General features: G+C 34.5%; 1 protein-coding gene across 1 annotated transcript; it reads right to left on the bottom strand.

Moving 5' to 3' along the window:
• Window positions 1-16,233: 16,233 nt before the first annotated feature.
• LOC140817818 (uncharacterized) lies at window positions 16,234-16,701 on the bottom strand. The gene has a single exon (XM_073177606.1). It carries the CDS (start codon window positions 16,699-16,701, stop codon window positions 16,234-16,236), a length of 468 nt encoding a protein of 155 aa, XP_073033707.1.
• Between the last annotated feature and the right edge of the window lie 4,489 nt (window positions 16,702-21,190).

Below are 21,190 nucleotides of genomic sequence, written 5' to 3'. Positions count from 1 at the left end.
ATTATCTTCATATAGTATCACAGGCTTCTCATCAAATGATAATCCGCATGAAATTTGGATATGTTGGGTCATTGATTTTAACCACACACATTCACGACTTGCTTCATGTAGTGCAATAATCTCGGCATGATTTCATGAAGTTGTTACGAGCGTTTGTTTCTGTGAATGCCAAGATATTGCAGTGCCTCCACGAGTAAAAACATATCCAGTTTGGGAACGTGCCTTGTGTGGATCAGATAAGTATCCAGCATCGGCATAACCAATTATACTTGGATTAGCATCTTTTGAATACAAAAGTCCCAAGTTTGTCGTTCCTCGTAGATAACGGAATATATGTTTAATTCCGTTCCAGTGTCTCTTTGTTGGATATAAGCTAAATCTTGCCAACAGATTCACGGCAAAAGATATATCAGGCCTTGTACAATTTGTAAGGTACATAAGGGCACCGATGGCACTTAGATATGGTACTTCTGGACCAAGAATATCTTCATCATCTTCACATGGACAGAATGGATCCTTTTCTATGTTTAATGATCTAACAACCATTGGAGTACTTAAAGGATTTGCTTTATCCATATTAAAACGTTTAAGGATCTTTTCTGTATAATTTGTCTGGTGAACAAACATTCCACATTCTTTTTGTTCAATTTGTAAACCCAGACAATACTTGGTTTTTCCAAGATCCTTCATTTCAAATTCTTCCTTCAAGTATGACACAACTTCTTGAATTTCCTAATTCGTTCCAATGATGTTTAAATCATCAACATATACAGCAATAATTACGTATCCGGATATTGTTTTCTTAATGAAAACACAAGGGCATATTGAATTATTTACATATCCCTTTTTCATCAAGTGATCACTTAGTCGATTATACCACATTCGACCTGATTGCTTTAACCCATATAATGATCTTTGTAATTTCATAGAATAACATTCCCTGGGTTTTGAACTTTGTGCTTCAGGCATCTTAAATCCTTCATGGATTTTCATATATATATTACTATCAAGTGATCCATATAAGTAAGCTGTAACAACATCCATAAGACGCATTTCTAAATTTTCAGATACCGCCAAGCTAATCAAATACCGAAACGTAATTGCATCCATCACAGGAGAATACGTTTATTCATAATCAATTCCAGGCCTTTGAGAAAAACCCTGTGCAACAAGTCGAGCTTTATATCTTACTATTTCATTTTTCTCATTTCGCTTTCGAATAAAAACCCATTTGTATCCAACAGGTTTTACACCTTCAGGTGTAAGGACTATAGGTCCAAAAACATTACGTTTATTTAGCGAATCCAATTCAACCTGGATGGCTTCTTTCCATTTTATCCAGTCCTGCCGATTTTTACATTCACCAAAAGATTTTGGTTCATGATCTTCATTATCATTTATGATGTCGATTGCCACATTATAAGAAAATATATCATCAATTTCATCTATATCTTTTCGGTTCCATATTTTTCCAGTATTAATGTAATTGATAGAGATTTCATGATTCTCGTCAGTTTGTGGTTCTGACAGAATATTTTCATCATCATGTGTTTCTTCAGGAACAACATTCTCTATTTTGTGATCATCATGTTTCTCTATGAATTTTCTTTTTCGAGGATTTTTATCCTTGGAACCGACTGGCCTTCCACGTTTCAGGCGTTTAATGACATCATGAGTATCTTCCATTTGTTTCTTTGGAATTTCAATTCGAGCAGGGGCATTTGCAACATGTATATATGATTTAGTTACCCCTTTTGTGTCTGCAAATGCATCTGGTATTTGATTTGCTATTCTTTGCAAGTGTACAATTTGTTGTACATCTTTTTCACATTGTTTGTTCTTGGATCCAGATGTAACAATGATGATACATACCATGTAATTTCTTTTTCGGTATGTTTTTGTTCTCCCCCTAACATTGGGAAGATTTCCTCATTAAAATGACAATCAGCAAAACGTGCTGTGAACACATCTCCTGTCTGAGGTTCAAGATATCGAATGATTGATGGACTATCATAACCGATATAAATTCCAACCTTTCTTTGATGTACCATTTTCTTTCGTTGTGGTGGACAATAGGCACATATACCATACATCCAAAAATTCTCAGATGAGAAATGTCTGGTTCTTTACCAAATGCAAGCTGCAATGGGGAGTATTTATGATATGCACTTGGTCTGATGCGAATTAATGAAGCAGCGTGTAAAATTGCATGTCCCCATATAGAAATAGGGAGCTTTGTTTTCATAATCATTGGTCTAGCAATCATTTGCAGACGTTTAATCAATGATTCAGCCAATCCATTCTGTGTATGTACATGAGCAACATGATGCTCAACAATGATTCCCATAGACATACAATAATCATTGAAAGTCTGGGAAGTAAATTCACCAGCATTATCAAGTCTAATTTTCTTGATTGTATAATCGGGAAATTGATTCCTCAATTTTATTATTTGAGCAAGTAATCTTGCAAATGCAACATTTCGAGTTGACAATAAACATACATGTGACCATCTGCTGGAGGCATCAATCAATACCATAAAGTATCTGAATGGTCCACATGGTGGATGGATTGGTCCACAAATATCACCCTGAATACGTTCAAGAAACATTGGTGATTCAGTTTGGATTTTGACTGGTGATGGTCTTATAATAAGTTTTCCAAGAGAACATGCTTTACATTGAAACTTATTATTCTGAAAGATCTTCTGGTCTTTCAGTGGATGACCATGTGTATTTTCTATAATTCTTCGCATCATTGTTGAACCAGGATGTCCCAATCGATCATGCCAATTGGTTAATATCGAGGAATTATCAACTACCATGTTTGATTCAATGGGACTTATATGTGTATAATGCAATCCAGTAGGGAGCATTGATAGTTTTTCAATCACATATTTCTTTCCTGATTTATATGTGATAAGACACATATATTTCTCATTCCCTTCATTCATTGTTTGAGTATCATACCCATGGGAATATATATCATTAAAACTCAACAAATTTCTTTTCGATTGTGGTGAATATAAAGCATCATTGATCAAAAATTTTGTACCATTAGGTAACAAAAATTGTGCTTTACCACATCCTTTAATCAAGTCTACAGGACCTGATATTGTGTTCACCGTTGTTTTTGTTGGTTTTAGTTCCAAGAAATATCTTTTATCTCGGAGGATAGTGTGCGTTGTACCACTATCGGGTATGCAAACTTCAGCTTTGCTCATAGCATTTTCCATATTTGTACTTCAAAAAAATATGCAATGAAATAAAATTACTGACAATACATATATAAATATAACACATATCATAATTGTACAATAAAACATTATTATATGAATACATGAAAAACAAATTATTGTACATTTATATTCTACCACTATATTGTTCATTTTCAGAAAAATCATTGAGAGCATCAAAATTGTTCATTTCTATCCCACCAACATGTTGATCATTTCCAGAGAAATCATTCATAAAATCACCAGCATCAAGATGAGTTGAATCACTCAAACGGTCACTGCGTTCCGTGAAGTTGGTCTCCTTTTCTTTCCCCTTTAATGATTCTTTATAAAGTTTACAAAGGTGCTCAGGGGCTCGACAAACATTGGACCAATGTCCTGGAGTACCACATCTGTAACAAGAACTTTCATATCTTTTTGAGTGATTCTCATTAACACTTGTATTCTCATGATGTCTTTTCTGTGGATGGTTTGGGACGCTCTTTTGAGATGAGTTATAAAAATAACTATCTCTATTATTTTCAAAACCACGGCCGCGTCCACGACCACGACCAATTCTACGTCCACGTCCACGTCCACGTCCACGTCCACGTCCACGACCTCGACCTCGACCTCGACCTCGACCAAAACCTTGTCTTTGAAATTGATTTTGGTTTCCAGGTATAAATTCATTTTTACTTACAGCATTTACTTCTGGAAATGCTGTTGATCCAGTGGGTCGGGACTGATGATTTCTCATTAATAGCTCGTTGTTCTTTTCCGCCACAAGAAGACAGGCGATGAGTTCAGAATATCTCGCAAATCCACGTACTCTATATTGTTGCTGTAGAGTAATATTTGATGCATGAAATGTGCAAAATGTTTTTTCAAGCATCTCAGATTCTGTGACCTCATGTCCACAAAATTTTAATTGCGAGATTATTCTATACATCGCCGAATTGTAATCACTGACTTTTTTAAAATCTTGGAATCTCAGTGTGTTCCATTCATCCCGGGCGGTCGGAAGTATAACTTCCCTTATATGTTCAAATCTTTCTTTTAATCTCTTCCACAAAGCCATGGGATTTTTTTCAGTCAGATATTCACATTTCAATCCATCGTCGAGATGTCGACGGAAAAATATCATGGCTCTTGCCTTTTCTTGTGACGTGCATATGCCATTTTCTTTAATGGTCTCGCTTAGACCCAATGACTCAAGATGCATTTCTACATCTAGAGTCCATGGCATATAATTCTTTCCCGTGATGTCGAGCGCAATAAATTCGAGCTTTGTTAAATTTGACATGGTGGTACTAAAAAAAAATTACGATGCATTTTATTAGTTAATAAATATTGCAATACAAAGTAACGGATAAACAACAAGTACAAGTATTTGTAAAAATAAAGAAAACGCACGAGGAGGATATTCTTGGATAAATACAAGACTCGTGAGTATGATAACCAAAATAATTAAAAATATCCTCGAGAAAGTCATCTTCTTTTTTCTTCGAAAAATTTGATGATGAATAATTTTTAGAGAAGAAGAGAAAGTTGGAGTGATTGAATGTGTTTGTGAGATGATATTTATAGGGCAAAAACTAGCCGTTTGTTACCGTTTATGACCGTTGGTGTACAAAAAATAAATGTATGTATTTGTATAATTTTATGGTAATAATATGATGTATATAATATTAGACATGTTTAAATAATTATGTATATCATATCATAATATTATAATGAGTGTCATAATTTATTTTGTTTAAAAACCTTATAGGCTTTTATACTTGTCGTATCCCTTACCGGGAGTGTGGGATGTCGTCTTAACATCCTCCCAGGATTTATAACAAGTTTATGAAAAATTTATTTTTATTATTTCTAATAATAACATTATATTGTATATTAAATAAATACACAATAAATAAATAACAGTAAAATAAATATTATTACTTTTTGTTTAAAAACCGTATAGGCTTTTATACTTGTCGTATCCCTTACCGGGAGTGTGGGATGTCGTCTTAACATCCTCCCAGGATTTATAACAAGTTTATGAAAAATTTATTTTTATTATTTCTAATAATAACATTATATTGTATATTAAATAAATACACAATAAATAAATAACAGTAAAATAAATATTATTACTTTTGCTACCTTTTTCTTCTGTTTGGAGCTTGGAATAGTATGTAGGACTTTTAGAGCTTCGTGCTGATAACGTGTTGTGAAAAAGTAAAAATTTATGGTAAAAAGTAAAAATCTCAAACTCTCAAAATTTACCAAACTACACACTTTATAATATTTTTCTCTCTACTCAATTGTGATTTTCTTCACAAATGAGAGATCTATTTATAGAGTTTCATTACACATAATCCAAAAATAAAATACATCATTACCTACATCATCACACACAAATTTCTAACTTTACAACTCTTATTTTCAACATTCAAATATTCAACTATTACTTTTTCCATATTAAAATATATTATTTCAACAGATGCAACGTTTTTTTTTTTTTTTGATTACAACTCACGCAGGGGAGGGGGATCGAACCCGGGGTGGGAGGCCAGCTAATCTTGGGCTAGAAGCCCGGTCTCAACAGATGCAACGTTTTTAATTTTAAAAAAAATGGGTCAAGCATTTTTTAAGATAATAATTGTGTATTGGGCCCAATTAACTTATATCATTGAGTTTTTTTTAAAATGTAAAATATTTTACAATTAATTGATTTATGAAGTTAATTTGAAATTAAATAAATGGTTTAATTAATTTGATAATTTTATTTTCAATTAATGCTAATAAGGAAAATTACGAGTTTCAACAATATCTACTTTTATATTTATTTATATCTTGTATCATGTTTAAATTAGATTTAAATTTTATGATATTCATTATGTGATAATGTACACATGTTGTATTTAAAAAAAAAAATAAGATCGTAATTTTTATAATTAAATCATTAAATGATTTAATTAATTAAATAATTAAAAGTTTGAGAAACTTTAATTATTATAATGAGTGAGAGATTAATATATGACAATAAATTCTATGGTCTCCACTATTAACAAAAGCAACGTGATATTTAAATTGCGCCTAGTGACGCATAGGATGTCCTCCTTAAGGAAGGTTTTCATTTAAATCAAAATTCAAGGCTTAGTTTCTGAAATGATAAGATTTTTAATTGAATTCATACTTTATCTACCCTAAGGTGGAAATTATGGATTGAGTTTTAAAATCTGAAATTGTGGGTTACACTCATAAAGATGCAATTAAATTGTTTAAATGCATCTAGGCTAAATTAAATGGTAATTAATAAATAAAAGTGAAGATATAAGATATTTTAGTGTTTTATTTATTAATAGAGATAGTCTAATTTAATCGTCATTTAATTCGTTCGACCCTAAGATTACTTTTTAAATGCGAGATTAAATTTCCTCGGAATTGATGAAATAAATATATTGTATCATACATCATATTTATTATTCCTAAATTTGATATTTGTTCAATTGATTAAATGTCACTTTTATATTTCAGCAATCATGATTTCCGGTCCCGTTTTTGCTTTACTTAATGAAAAGTTGACTGGCGAAAATTTTTTAAAATGGAAGAGTAACATTAACATTGACCTCGCCTATGAGAACCTCAAGTTTGTCTTAACGGAAGAATGTCCTCCTTATCCATCTTTGAATGCTTCTCGTAGTGTACGAGAAATTTATGCTTGATGGATCGTGGAAAACAACAAAGCAAAAGACTACATGTTAGCTTGAATGAATGACGTGCTTAGGTTAAAGCACGAGCATGTAGAGAATGCTTATCAGATAACGGATTCTCTACAAGCAATGTTTGGCCAGCGATCTAGTCAATTTAAGCATGAGGCCATTAAGAATGCTATGAATGCTAAAATGAAAAAAGGGCAATAAGTTGGTGCGCATGTTTTGAAAATGGTTAATTTCTTAACTGAAGCTGAAACTCATGGTGCGACCATAGATGATGGTACACAAGTGAGTATGATTTTAGAATCATTGCCTCCTAGTTTCCTGCAATTCAAGAGCAACTATGTCATGAACAAGCTCAATTATAACATGACACAATTGCTCAACGAGTTGCAAACCTTTGAGGCTATTTCCATTGGAAAAGTTCAAGAAGGTGAGACAAATGTTGTCGAGAATAAGACATATTCCTCCAAATCTAGTTTGAAAAGGAAGAATAAATGGAAAGGAAATGGAATTCAGAAAAAGCAAAAGAATTGGAAGAGTTCCAAAGACAGAAAGAAAGGCAACACTGCAAAGCCCAAAGGAAAATGTTTTCATTGTGGGATTGATGGTCACTGGAAGAGAAACTGTCCCAAGTATCTTGCTGACCTAAAAGAGAAGAAGAAAGATAAATATGATTTACTTGTTCTAGAATCTTGTTTAGTAACCATTGATTCTTCTGTATGGATAGTTGATTCGGGTGCTACTAATCACGTTGTTCTTCTCTGCAGATACTTAGTTCTTATGAAGAGCTTGTCGATGGGTCATTCACGATGAGAGTAGGCAATGGTTTAGTGGTTTCGACAAGAGCAGTGGGAGTTGTTAAACTCAGATTTAATAATAAATATTTGGTTTTGAACAATGTTTATTTTATACCTAGTTTTCGGAGAAATTTGATTTCTGTATCAAAATTGCATGAACAATTTTATTCGCTTTCTTTTAATAATAATGAGATTGTTATTTAATAAATGGATGTATGATTTGTACTGCATTAATGAAAAATGAGTTATATATTCTAAGACCAAATGAACAACCACTGCTTAATGTCGAAATATTTAAAGTAGAACATCCTAAAACTAAAAAGCAAAAGGTTTTTCATGAAAATAAAACATATTTATGAAACCTAAGGTTAGGGCATATTTCCTTAGAAAGATTAAACAGACTTGTAAAGGATGGTCCTTTAAAAGAGTTAAATGTTAACACTCTTCCTGTTTGTGAATCTTGTCTAGAAGAAAAAATGACTATGAGACCTTTCTCTGCAAAGGGAAATAGGGCCAAAGAACCACTAGAGCTTATACATAGTGATGTATGTGGTCCTATGGCTACACAAGCTGGAGGTGGTCATGAGTACTTTGTCATTTTTATAGATGATTATTCAAGTTATTGATATATTTATCTCATGCATAGAAAATTTGAGACTTTTGGAAAGTTCAAAGAATTTCATGTGGAAGCCAAAAGGCAACTAGGAAAATCTTTGAAATGTCTTCGATCCGATCGAGATGGAGAGTATCTTGATACTGAGTTCAAATATTATTTGCTAGAGCATGGTATTTTATGCCAACTCACAGCACCTGGTACCCCTCAAAAAAATGGTGTCGCTGAAAGGAGAAATCGTACTTTGCTTGATACGGTGAGATCTATGATGAGCTACTCTTCACTGCCAATCTCGTTTTGGGGTTATGCAATAGAGACGGTCACTTACATTTTGAATGCAGAAGACACCTCTAGAGTTGTGGAATGGGAGAAAACCTAGTTTATCTCATTTTCGCATATGGGGGTGCCCAGCACATGTGATGGAAGGAAAGACTGGGAAATTGCATCCACGTTCAAAAGTGTGTTTGTTCGTGGGATACGCCAAGGGAACGAGAGGAGGTTGATTTTATGATCCTCAAGAAAAAAAGGTAATTTTATCGACAAATGCCATTTTTCTTGAAAATGATTATATGACCGATTTCAAACCTCGAAGTAAGATTGTACTCGAGGAGTTACTTAATGATGAGATCATTCCACGTACAACAAATATTGTTAAGGAAACCATTAACGATACCACTAAACCAAGTCAAGATATATTCTCACCTTGACGCAGTGGGAGAGTAGTGAGACTACCCATCCGCTATCGTCAAGACGAAGAGGCAAATGTTGCAGTCACTGATGGGGTGGAAGATGATCCATTGTCATTTCAACATGTAATGGAAGATCCTGACAAAGAAAAGTGGCTTGAAGCTATGAACCAAGAAATGGAGTCGATGTACTCTAATTCTGTCTGGGTTCTTGTAGATACACCTGAAGAGATTAGACCTATTGGGTGTAAATGAATCTATAAGGGAAAGAGAGGTGTAGATGGGAAAGTAGAGACTTTTAAAGCAAGATTGGTTGCAAAGGGTTATACCCAAAGAGAGGGAGTCGATTATTAAGAGACTTTCTCTCCTGTAGCCATGCTTAAATCTATCTGCATCTTACTTTCGATTGTTGCTCATTTTGATTATGAGATATGGCATATGGATGTCAAGATGGCCTTTATGAATGGTCATCTGGATGAGGAAATCTACACGAGGCAACCAGAAGGTTTTACAACATAAGGTCGAAAGCAAAAAGTTTGCAAATTACTTAGATCCATTTATGGACTAAAGCAAGCCTCAAGATCTTGGAACCATAGATTTGATGCAACAATTAAATCATAGGGCTTTGATCAAAGTGTTGATGAGCCTTGTGTATACAAGCACATCAAAGATGGAAATGTGGTGTTCATAGTGCTTTACGTAGATGATATTCTGCTCATTGGGAATGATGTAGAAAAACTGTCTATAGTAAAGGATTGGGTTCGAGATCGTAAGAACAAATTGTTGGCATTGTCTCAAGCTTCTTATATTGATAAGATGTTAATGTGTTATAGAATGCAAGATTCCAAGAAAGGTTATCTACCAACCCGACATGGAATCATCCTCTCCAAGGAGCAGTGTTCTAAGACACCGCAAGAAGTTGAGGACATGAGACGTGTTCCCTATGCCTCTGCAGTAGGCAGCCTTATGTACGCACACTAGGCCAGACATATGTTATGCTGTGGGGATAGTCAGCTGTTTTCAGTTGAATCCTGGTATGGATCATTGGATAGCGGTAAAGAACATTCTCAAGTATCTTCGGAGAACGAGAAATTATATGTTTGTCTATTAGGGTAGAGACCTTAAAATAGACGGTTACACTGATTTTGATTTTCAATCAGACATAGATTCTCGAAAGTCGATATCTGGATCAGTTTTTACTCTTGGTGACAATACCATAGTCTGGAGAAGCATAAAACAATCCAACACAGCCGACTCGACCATGGAGGCCAAAGACATAACTGCTTCTGAAGCTGCTAAAGAGGCTGTATGGCTTAAGAAGTTCCTATATGATTTGGAAGTTGTTCCAAATATAGAAAATCCACTCACTTTGTGGTGTGATAACAGTGGTGTGGTGGCTAATTCAAAGGAACCTCGCATTCACAAGAGATCGAAGCATATAAAAAGAAAGTACCATTTGATTCGAGAGATAGTACAAAGAGGTGACATTTCCATTCTCAAGATTGCGTCTGGTGACAACCTCGCCGATCCATTCACTGAGACACTGCCTGCAAAAGTGTTTGAGAGGCATATGATGAATATGGGACTTAAAGACATGTCTCATACGCTTTAGGGCAAGAGAGAGATTGTTGAGAATAGTGGCCTAAAAGCATTGTAATTAGACTATGTTTTTATATTATTAATAAAAGTGACATTTATTATTGAACATATTTACATGAAATTTATTGTCTTAAATATCATAGAAAAATCCCTAGTTTATTGGATGTAACCATGATTTTAGTATATATAAAAGTTATATATGCAATAGGATTAAAATTATAGATAATAAACTTAAATTAAGTCCGTGATGAAATTAATTAAATTATGATATCTTTAATTAAAGCATCAACAATGCGGCCCATGAACATTAAGAATGTGACCGTCTTATCCGGACTATCGATGTAGAGACATCTAGATGGGGACATTTATATATAATGAGATTATGTAGGACTTAGACCGATTTAATTAGACATTTCATAATAAATTTCGTTGTTACTATGAAATTTAAATTAAATCATAAAGATGATCATATATGAATAAATATGAATCTTGATGTGATTATAAACCCATGTTCATTTCAATGTGATTTTTGATTTGCTTGTTTAAAGTCTGCAATTATGCATTATCAATACTTGCATTTTAGATTTACATTTGAAATTAATGGCTGTGAATATGAATTCACAGACATGGAATTCATTCCTTCTTGCGAGAAGTAGAAAGATAATTATCTCATTTGTTAATTCTAGAACTGAGTGTAGGCCCAATTAATTTATAATTGAATTATAAATTGAACTATTCACTAATAAATTAATGGTAAATGAGGATAAGAAGTAATTGAAGAGGTAAACGGAAAAGTCCTAGCTTCAATTATTGTGGGGACCCGGACGCTAATCATCTTCTTAATCATCATTAGGATCAATATACAAATCAAGTAATTTGGGTCATAAATTTTTTTTCTTTAAATACGGAATGTAATGGAATTCATCTAATATACAAATCAGTATAAAAGTAAAATCTCGTACAACATATATTCAAATCAAACTAAGGTTCAACTATTACATATTCAGTGCTGAAACCTATCTATATCCAAGTCCGGAATCACCACGCTAATCTCGATCTCTCATCTTCTTCTTGACACTGATCCTGTCCCACCTGTTGTCATGCACACATACAAACAAGACAACAGCCGGATAACTCTAGTGAGAATAAATCCAGTATAAATCATGTATACATGCGATCATATAAAAGCATAAAACAGATATCGAGACATGTATCATAATCTAAAAACATGAATCGATATAAATCTATAATAAAAACATGAATCGTAATCTACGAAATATGAATCAATACAAATCTGTAAATCACACTCTTGACTCGATCTGTCAGACTCGACTCATCTCTCATCTAGGGATCCCGGTCTGAATAAGAACATAACAAGTCTCCCACCTACTCTTCTTTTCGCGGTGGCGGTACGTTCCTATTCCTGGACTTGGTCTGCTCAATATCGAGTAATCAGTACTCAGGACCGCTCTGTCTCTTAAGTACATCGATATACCAAACGTCCAGTGTCTTGGCACATCCGCCAAAGACTTGGCGTATCAGCCAATCCTATTCTGACAATTGTGCAATGGACCAGTGACCATTCTATCACAATCTAGCCCTTCTGTCAGTGACTCTCACTCAATAGCTATCCGGTATTCACTGCTTTTCTATACATCCATAGAATAAGCATACTCAAACAGGTAATGCAAAGGTATGAAAACAATCAGTTAAAGACTAGGCACATCAGCCCATAACTCCATATATGCTCTGCTATAAATCAATAGACTAAGCATATAATCTCAGAAATCATAAACCTCAATGCAATACGTAAAGTATTTGGTTTAGGGAAACTGGAGTTAAATCTAACTCAAGTTGATCTCCCGTGTGACATTGATTTATACCTTTTTTTTGTCAATCTGATTCTGTCACAATCTTGAATCCAAAGCCTGTCAATATCAATCTGGCAATGACAATTGAATATACAATATCAACATATATCCCAATCAATATCAGATAAAATCAGAACTCAGTCTAATTCTGTTTCAACTGCATAACCGCACAATCTCAATATACTCAGCAATATAAATATCAATAGATATCAGTCTCAACTCATAATCAAACTCAATCTGATCTCCAATCTGCATCATTTCAATCAATTCAAATCTGATAATTCATAACACTTGTATAAACAATCTGTTATTCGATCTGACTTCAATTATATACTGATCAGTATATTCAGAACACATAATAATAAGCAATTCTCAATTCGTAATCAGTAACGATACAAATCTGATATCAAATCTCAATCAATTCCTTCCGAAAATCATAATAATTCCGTACAGTATCTATTATTCAATCCGGTTTCAATTATACGATGTGTACTATGTCAAGAACATCATATGTGAATCATATCCAATTCCTTCCATATCATAATTTCAAACGATATCAGAAATCAATAAAACTTACGTCCTGTAGTAGCTCGTGTAGAGAGGAGAACAGCACAATGTTCTGTCCGGCACAATGGCTTCTCGCACAGCTCCTGCATATGCGCGCACTACAACCGCGTATATGCGCCAGAATCTCTGGCCTCCCACTCATGCACATGATTTCACTTCTTATTCCATATCACTCATATCTTCTTCAAGCTTCTATATATAATCACATTAATCATCAATAATTACTTTCTGATTACAATATCAGTAATCTCAGGCCTTACATTTCTCCCCCTCTAAGACACGATTTCGTCCTCGAAATCTCAGGCAATCAAATAAGATATCAAATCAGATACGAGAAGGAGATATACAGAGGTTAAAAGAAAACTCACATCTATAAAATAACTCTTGGAATCTCTGTCTCATATCTGACTCAGTCTCCCAGGCAGTTTCTTCGATGCCCTGATGGCTTCACTATACTTCCAACAGCGGACTAGTCTTCGTTTTGAATTATCTTTCTCCCTACCGATTCTGATTCAAAATCGAGAATAATAATTCAAGAAGTATAATATCATAATACAACTCGAAGTAACTCTGATAGAATCGATCTCAACATATTGACTATACGAGATCCGTATATACTAATCAACAACTCATATCAAGTCAATACCATCATCGGCTACCAAATCAGTTTTATCCCAATCAGTTCAATGTTCAGGTCTCTTGTCTCGAATACCATCGGTCGTCTTCTGACACTAGCATCTTTAATCTGTCGATTCTGAGCTGTCTTCATTTTCTTTTGAATCAGCTTCATTTTTCTGTCATATCTCTGATCATGTCAGGTCCAATCTCAGGAACCTTAGAGATATCATTTTAATAAAGAAGGACTTACATTTTTTACCGTACAATGCCTCCATAGAATTTATTTCACTATTCATCTGATAGCTATCGTTGTACGAAATTCTCAAAGTGGCAAAAATTCTTGCCCATTGGTGCTAAGTCAGGCACTACAGCTTAAACTATATCTTCCAGTATCTGGATAGTCTGCTCTGACTATTCCTCAGTCTGTGGGCGACATATGGAAGAACCTGCTGCACACTTTGCCAAACGTGCAAAGTTAACCAAAATTATGGTCTGATATAATAAATTTTCGACACTCTGTGTACTTTGATCACCTTTTTGACCGATATCTCAGTAATATAATCATATCTGTACGTATTCATGTACGAAATACAACCCACAGACTTGGTCAGTCTGTCACTCTCAACTCAAATCGATACCCAGTCTCGGGAGTATTGCAGTAGCTTCATCACGATATCCCTGGAAATGTAATCCAATTTCCATTCAAGAATCGATAAGCTATATAACCAATCTCCTGGTTTCATTCTTTTCTGTCTTCATCTGTCGGCAATTCAGACATTTCAGTACAAACTCTGCTATATCTGATCTCATCTGTTTCTATCAAAATTGTCCTTTCAAATTACTATATATCTTTCTACCATCAGGATGAATACTGAATCGATTATTGTGCATTTCTGACAATAACTGTCGTTTCAAATCCGAAACATCTGGCAAAACAAATCGGTTACTTACATACAATGCAGTATCCCATACTTGATATTCTGATCGATACTCTATTCTGACTATCGATATCAAGTTCTGAACATTCTGATCAACTTTCTGAGCTGCTTTAATCCTCAAAACCAGCTCTAGTTCGATTCAAACAGTATATAATCTCAAATACTGATTCAGAAAAATAACACTTCTCAATCAGATTCAAAACAACAATCATATATATAATAGCCTGCAACTCATGCAACTATAATTTCTGACACTGATGTTGTTCTCAGTCACTGATCACGTCTTCAATTGTGCTAAGATCAATCGATATATCATCTTCGGATATAACATGCCTCAGTTCTCAGAATATACAATATAGTTTCAAATGTTTGATCTGATCAGTCATATGCTTCGAATATATCAGATATCATAGATAAGACAAGCATAAAATCATCAAAACATTTCTGAATACACATGGTTCGTCAACCCAGAAACATAGCTGAAGGATCCTGAAGAGAACATTCAATCAGATGTAACTCTCGGCCAGTAATCTTCTAACTGCTCTTTTAATTCTTTCAAGTCAATCAGTATCATTCTGTACAGTATTTTAAAGAGATAGACTGTACCTGGCATTAATTCAATGCTAGAATCTATTTCTCTGACTGGAAAGCAAACCCGGAATCTCATTTGGGAAAACATCAGTAACTCTTACATCACTGGCAAATCAACCAATGATAAGCTCGATTTCAGTAAATCAACTGAATACACAAGGAGTCCATCTGCCCCTTTCTATAACAATCGAATAATAGATAATACGGATATCAAAGGAATTCTAAATCTAGAATCCTTACCGTATCATATTCATTCTTCGGCCATTTCAGGTCCGAATCTTACCATCTTCTGGAATCAGTCTACGGTACTCTGTACTTATTCAGCATATCAATTTCAATCATGCAGTCAAAATCATCCAGTCAAAGTACAACACAAGCTAACTCAATCTCATTCACATTTTACCGCAGTATATAATGTTTCACAGAGTTCACTGATATCAACCATTTCCCCAAAAGATGAAGAGATAAATATTACAGCAGATAAGTACTCAACAGATAGTGTATAAATCAATGCAACTCATTCAGAAATAATGTGTAAGAGGTACGAAGATCTCTCAATACATACACAGAATAATCATAAAAGAACGAGTACCTGTCACTATATCGTCAAGTGCATCATGGATCTATTCCTCTGTCACTACTACCAGATGCTTCTGCTCCCTGAAATCTTCGGGAACCTCTTTGTGGACATATTCTCGCAAAATGTCCTGGTCGTCGACAAATACGGCATCTACCAAACACTCCTTGGCATTGCTCGGTGGGATGTCTCCCTCCGCAAGTTCTGCAGTACTCTCCAGTAAAGCTCTGGCTATAACTACTAGAGCTAGATGAACCGCTCCTTAACTTCTTAAACTGCTTCTTTCTAACTTTCAGAGAATATTTCTTCCCACTGCTGCTACTACCTGTCTCAAATCTGAAAGAGGGTTGCGGTGGTCTTGATGCTGGATGCCCAAACAAAGCTCCTTTCTGTCTCATCAGACTGGCTTCAGCTCTCTTAGCTCTACTCAGAGCATCATTAAAATTATAGGGTCAGCCTATGTTTACCAATGTCAATATCTCAGGATTCAATCCCTTAACAAATTGATCAGTCACAGCTTCATCATTTCCAACTACGTGAGGAGCAAAACGTAGCAAAGTAGAAAATTGGGCAACATATTCTTCAATGTTTAGCTGATCCTGTCTCAAGGTTTCAAAATCTATCCTCTTATCCTCTCGGTACGAAACTGGGAAAAACCTTCGATAGAATTCGACTTTGAAGATCTCCCACGTAATCAATGTACCATCATGTTCTAAGGCTTCTTTGGTTGCGATCCACCAACTCTTTGCGACCTCCTTTAATTGGTGTCCAATCAGTTTAACTCTTCGTTCATCTGGGTATTCAAGTGAATCAAATAGAATTTCTATATCATCTAGCCAATTCTCACAATCATCAGTCGCCCCAGTACCCTTCAGAATCGGCGGTGTACATGATTGAAACCTTTTCAACTGCATTTCCATCGGAGTTTCTGACATATCCATCTGATCAGTCGAGATACTACCCTGTTCTGGGATTCCTCGAGCAGGTCAATCTGTATCAAAAGAGTTAGCAATCACATGAGACAAATCAGTCTCAGTCCCTTTCTGATCAGCTTACCCCTGATCAAGAATCAGTTCTGATTCATTCTCAAATAATACACATTACCAAATCAACTCAGATATTCAGGTAATCATGTATTACCACATCAACTCAGATATTCGGGTAAACATGTATTTTTGAAAACAGTAAAACATACTGTAATACTAGCATATACAATGTAATTCAACAACGTATAAATTCACATGCTAGCATCGCAAAAGCATGAAAGAAACTCAATCTACCCCGCTTATTCTATCTTCTATCTCAATCTAAAGGATCTATCGCTCTGATACCACCTGTTGTGGGGACCCGAACGCTAATAATCTTCTTAATCATCATTAGGATCAATATACAAATCAAGTAATTTGGGTCATAAAATTTTTTTCTTTAAATGCGGAACGTAATGGAATTCATCTAATATATAAATCAGTATAAAAGTACAATCTCATACAACATATATTCAAATCAAACTAAGGTTCAACTATTACATATCCAGTGTTGAAACCTATCTATATCCAAGTCCGGAATCACCACGCTAATCTCGATCTCTCATCTTCTTCTTGACCTCCTGTCCCACCTGTTGTCATGCACACATACATACACGACAACAGTCGGATAACTCCGGTGAGAATAAATTTCAGTATAAATCAAGTATACATGCGATCATATAAAAGCATAAAACAGATATCGAGACATGTATCATAATCTAAAAACATGAATCGATATAAAACTGTAATAAAAACATGAATCGTAATCTACGAAATATGAATCAATACAAATCTGTAAATCACACTCTTAACTCGATCTCTCATACTCTACTCATCTCTCATCTAGGGATCCCGGTCTGAATAAGAACGTAACAAGTCTCCCACCTACTCTCCCGTTCGCGGTGGCGGTACGTTCCTATTCCTGGACTTGGTATGCTCAATATCGAGTAATCAGTACTAAGGACCGCTTTGTCTCTTAAGTACATCGATATACCAAACGTCCAGTGTCTTGGCACATCCGCCAAAGACTTGGCGTATCAGCCAATCCTATTCTGACAATGTGCAATGGAACATTGACCATTATGTCATAATCTAGCCCTTCTGTCAGTGACTCTCACTCAATAGCTATCCGCTATTCACTGCTTTTCTATACATCCATAGAATAAGCATACTCAATAAGGTAATGCAAAGGTATGAAAACAATCAGTTAAAGACTAGGCACATCAGCCCATAACTCGATATATGCTCTGCTATAAATCAATAGACAAAGCATATAATCTTAGAAATCATAAACCTCAATGCAATACGTAAAGTATGTGGTTTAGGGAAACTGGAGTTAAATCTAACTCAAGTCGCTCTCCCGTGTAACATTGATTTATACCTTTTTTTTGTCAATCTGACTCTGTCACAGTCTTGAATCCAAAGCCTGTCAATATCATTCTGGAAATGACAATCGAATATACAATATCAACATATATCCCAATCAATACCAGATAAAATCAGAACTCAGTCTAATTCTGTTTCAACTGCATAACCGCACAATCTCAATATACTCGACAATATAAATATCAATAGATATCAGTCTCAACTCATAATCAAACTCAATCTGATCTCCAATATGTATAATTTCAATCAATTCAAATCTGATAATTCATAACACTTGTATAAACAATCTGTTCTTCGATCTGACTTCAATTATATACTGATCAGTATATTCAGAACACATAATAATAAGCACTTCTCAATTCATAATCAGTAACGATACAAATCTTATATCAAATCTCAATCAATTCCTTCCGAAAATCATAAAAATTCCGTACAGTATCTATTCTTCAATCTGGTTTCTATTATACAATGTGTACTATGTCAAGAACATCATATATGAATCATATCCAATTCCTTCCATATCATAATTTCAAACGATATCAGAAATCAATAAAACTTACGTCATGTAGTAGCTCGTGTCGAGAGGAGCACAGAACTGTGCTTGGATTCAAATTCTGATAGATGGATTGCTCGAAATCACAATTTCAAACTCAAAAGAAACTTGGCAATTCCCCTGAAGCTCTCGGTCTTTTCCTTCTCTCATTTGGAACTATATATATATATATATATATATATATATATATCATGCATGCACGGGGCAAGTGGCTCATTCTTCACAAAACACGTCTCGCGCATATGCGCGATCTCCCTCGATGCATATGTGCGAGACCTACTGGTCTCGGCGCTTGGCTTCACAACTGCTGGCGCATATGCGCGACACCACTTGGCGCATATTCGCCAAAAGTTCTGTTCTGAACTTTGGCTTCCCATCTTCTCGCGCATATGCGCGCCCCATCGTCGCGCATGTGCGCCTAAATCTATGCCTTCGCATCTTGGCTACGGGTCACCTCGCGCATGTGCGCGTGCGCACAATGTTCTGTCCGGCACAATGGCTTCTCGCATAGCTTGCGCATATGCGCGCACTACAACCACACATATGCACCCGAATCTCTGGCCTCCCACTCATGCACATGATTTCACTTCTTATTCCATATCATCCATATCTTCTTCAAGCTTCTATATATAATCACATTAATCATCAATAATTACTTTCTGATTACAATATCAGTAATCTCAGGCCTTACAATTATGAATTGTCTATGGAAGATTAATTCATATTTAATGATTATATCAATGGACTACTCGTTTTGTAAAGTAAATATTTCATAATGAAGAAGAGTGCAATTTCATATTTTTAATGGAGTAATTATGGAATTAATAAGTCGGGTAAATTATTTAAAGAGTTTAATTATCTATCTAATTTATTGGATCTTCTAATTATGAGTTCATGGTCTCCAGTACGCTTTTCAAATTAATGATAAGAAATGCAATTTAAAAATTACACGAGATAATGGAAATTTGTTTCCATATCATCAAAGGCTTAGATATAAATATAATTAAATATGAGTTGTTAATTATATTTAAAATATAATTATGAGATAATTATAAATTTAGTTATTGTGATAAATCATAAATGGACATACACGTTTTTCAAATACGAGAGGCAATTGATTTTATTTTTAAAAAAAAAGTAGTCAAAATTGATCAACTTGTATATTATTATTATTTTAAAAAAAATTGAATTAAACGTGGGAAAATTGTTTTCATTGTTTTAAAAATCAAGGCAATCAATTGGCCTTATAAATGATTGAAACTTACGTAGAAAAATGGTTTTCTATAACAATTAATTTGCTACTGTTGAATCTCAATTATTTATATAGAACAGTACAAGCAATTCAAGTGATAAGAAAAATTGAAGAAAAGCCATCTTGAGACAATATTTTCATTTGATGAAAATATATTCGAGCATAATATATTCTCTAAGAGAATAAAAAAATTTTGATTTCTAAGTTTGTATATTTCTGAGTGCCCACACACTAACGTATCGATAGAAAGGATTGTACTAGAAGGCTGTGGTTTCTAAAGATCTCGGATTCACAAAAAGAAAGAAAACTACAAGAGGTTAGTTTTTCTAGAAAATAATTTTTTTTGAATTCATCATTAATTTATATTACATGTTCGATTATAATTTATGAAATTATGTAATCGCTTCCGCTGTATTTCGATTTGATCAAATAAAAAATAATAATTTTTATAGCCGGAATTGTTCCAAAAACTATAAATTTCCAACACTTTCATCTTTTGCAGTTTCTTTTACCTCTGCCCAGCCAAGATCTTCATCTTTCATTTCCTGATAAGAGGTATCTGGTGCTGCATCTTCCTCCATGAAAACATCTTCCTGATCAGACTTTTGAGCATCTGAAGAGTAAACAGTATCAGAAATACACTTAACAATAAATCATGGTTGAGAAATCAGTCAAACTAAAAAGAATAAACTCTAGAATCCATGGCTGATTGTTTGAAAGGAGAAGAAAAATTAATTTACAGCCATAAAAAAGATACCACTAACAATTCAATTTTCTGCACATAATGACTGATGAGGTAACAATGCAATTCGCGTTAATTTCCTTACTGATGCATTTGTTATAACTACAGGGCTTCAGGAAATGAAGGACTAGAGCCTCGCCTATCAAACGGTACACAGACTTAACTTTGTCGTTTCAAATACTCTGTACAACAGATTCCATGATATGTGTAATCTGATGCTTTTTGTTCAGTTGAGTCCGAAGTTTATGAACAACACAAGGTACTTATTTTAATGCATTCTTATAGAAACATTTATTCGATTCACTCATTTACTGTCATGGCTTTTATACTTCTAGAGACATGTTAGTGTGTTTAAAGCTAATCTTCACAACTTGCTTCCAGTGCAAATTGGATCCCATTCTTGCTAAAAGAGCAGAACACTATTTCTCAGAGAATAAGCGAGTTTTGGATG

Source organism: Primulina eburnea, chromosome 17 (assembly GCF_022965805.1).
Source record: "Primulina eburnea isolate SZY01 chromosome 17, ASM2296580v1, whole genome shotgun sequence".
NCBI lineage: Eukaryota > Viridiplantae > Streptophyta > Magnoliopsida > Lamiales > Gesneriaceae > Primulina > Primulina eburnea.
The sequence above is the reverse complement of the archived record's forward strand: the minus strand, read 5'-3'. Positions and strand labels throughout refer to the sequence as shown.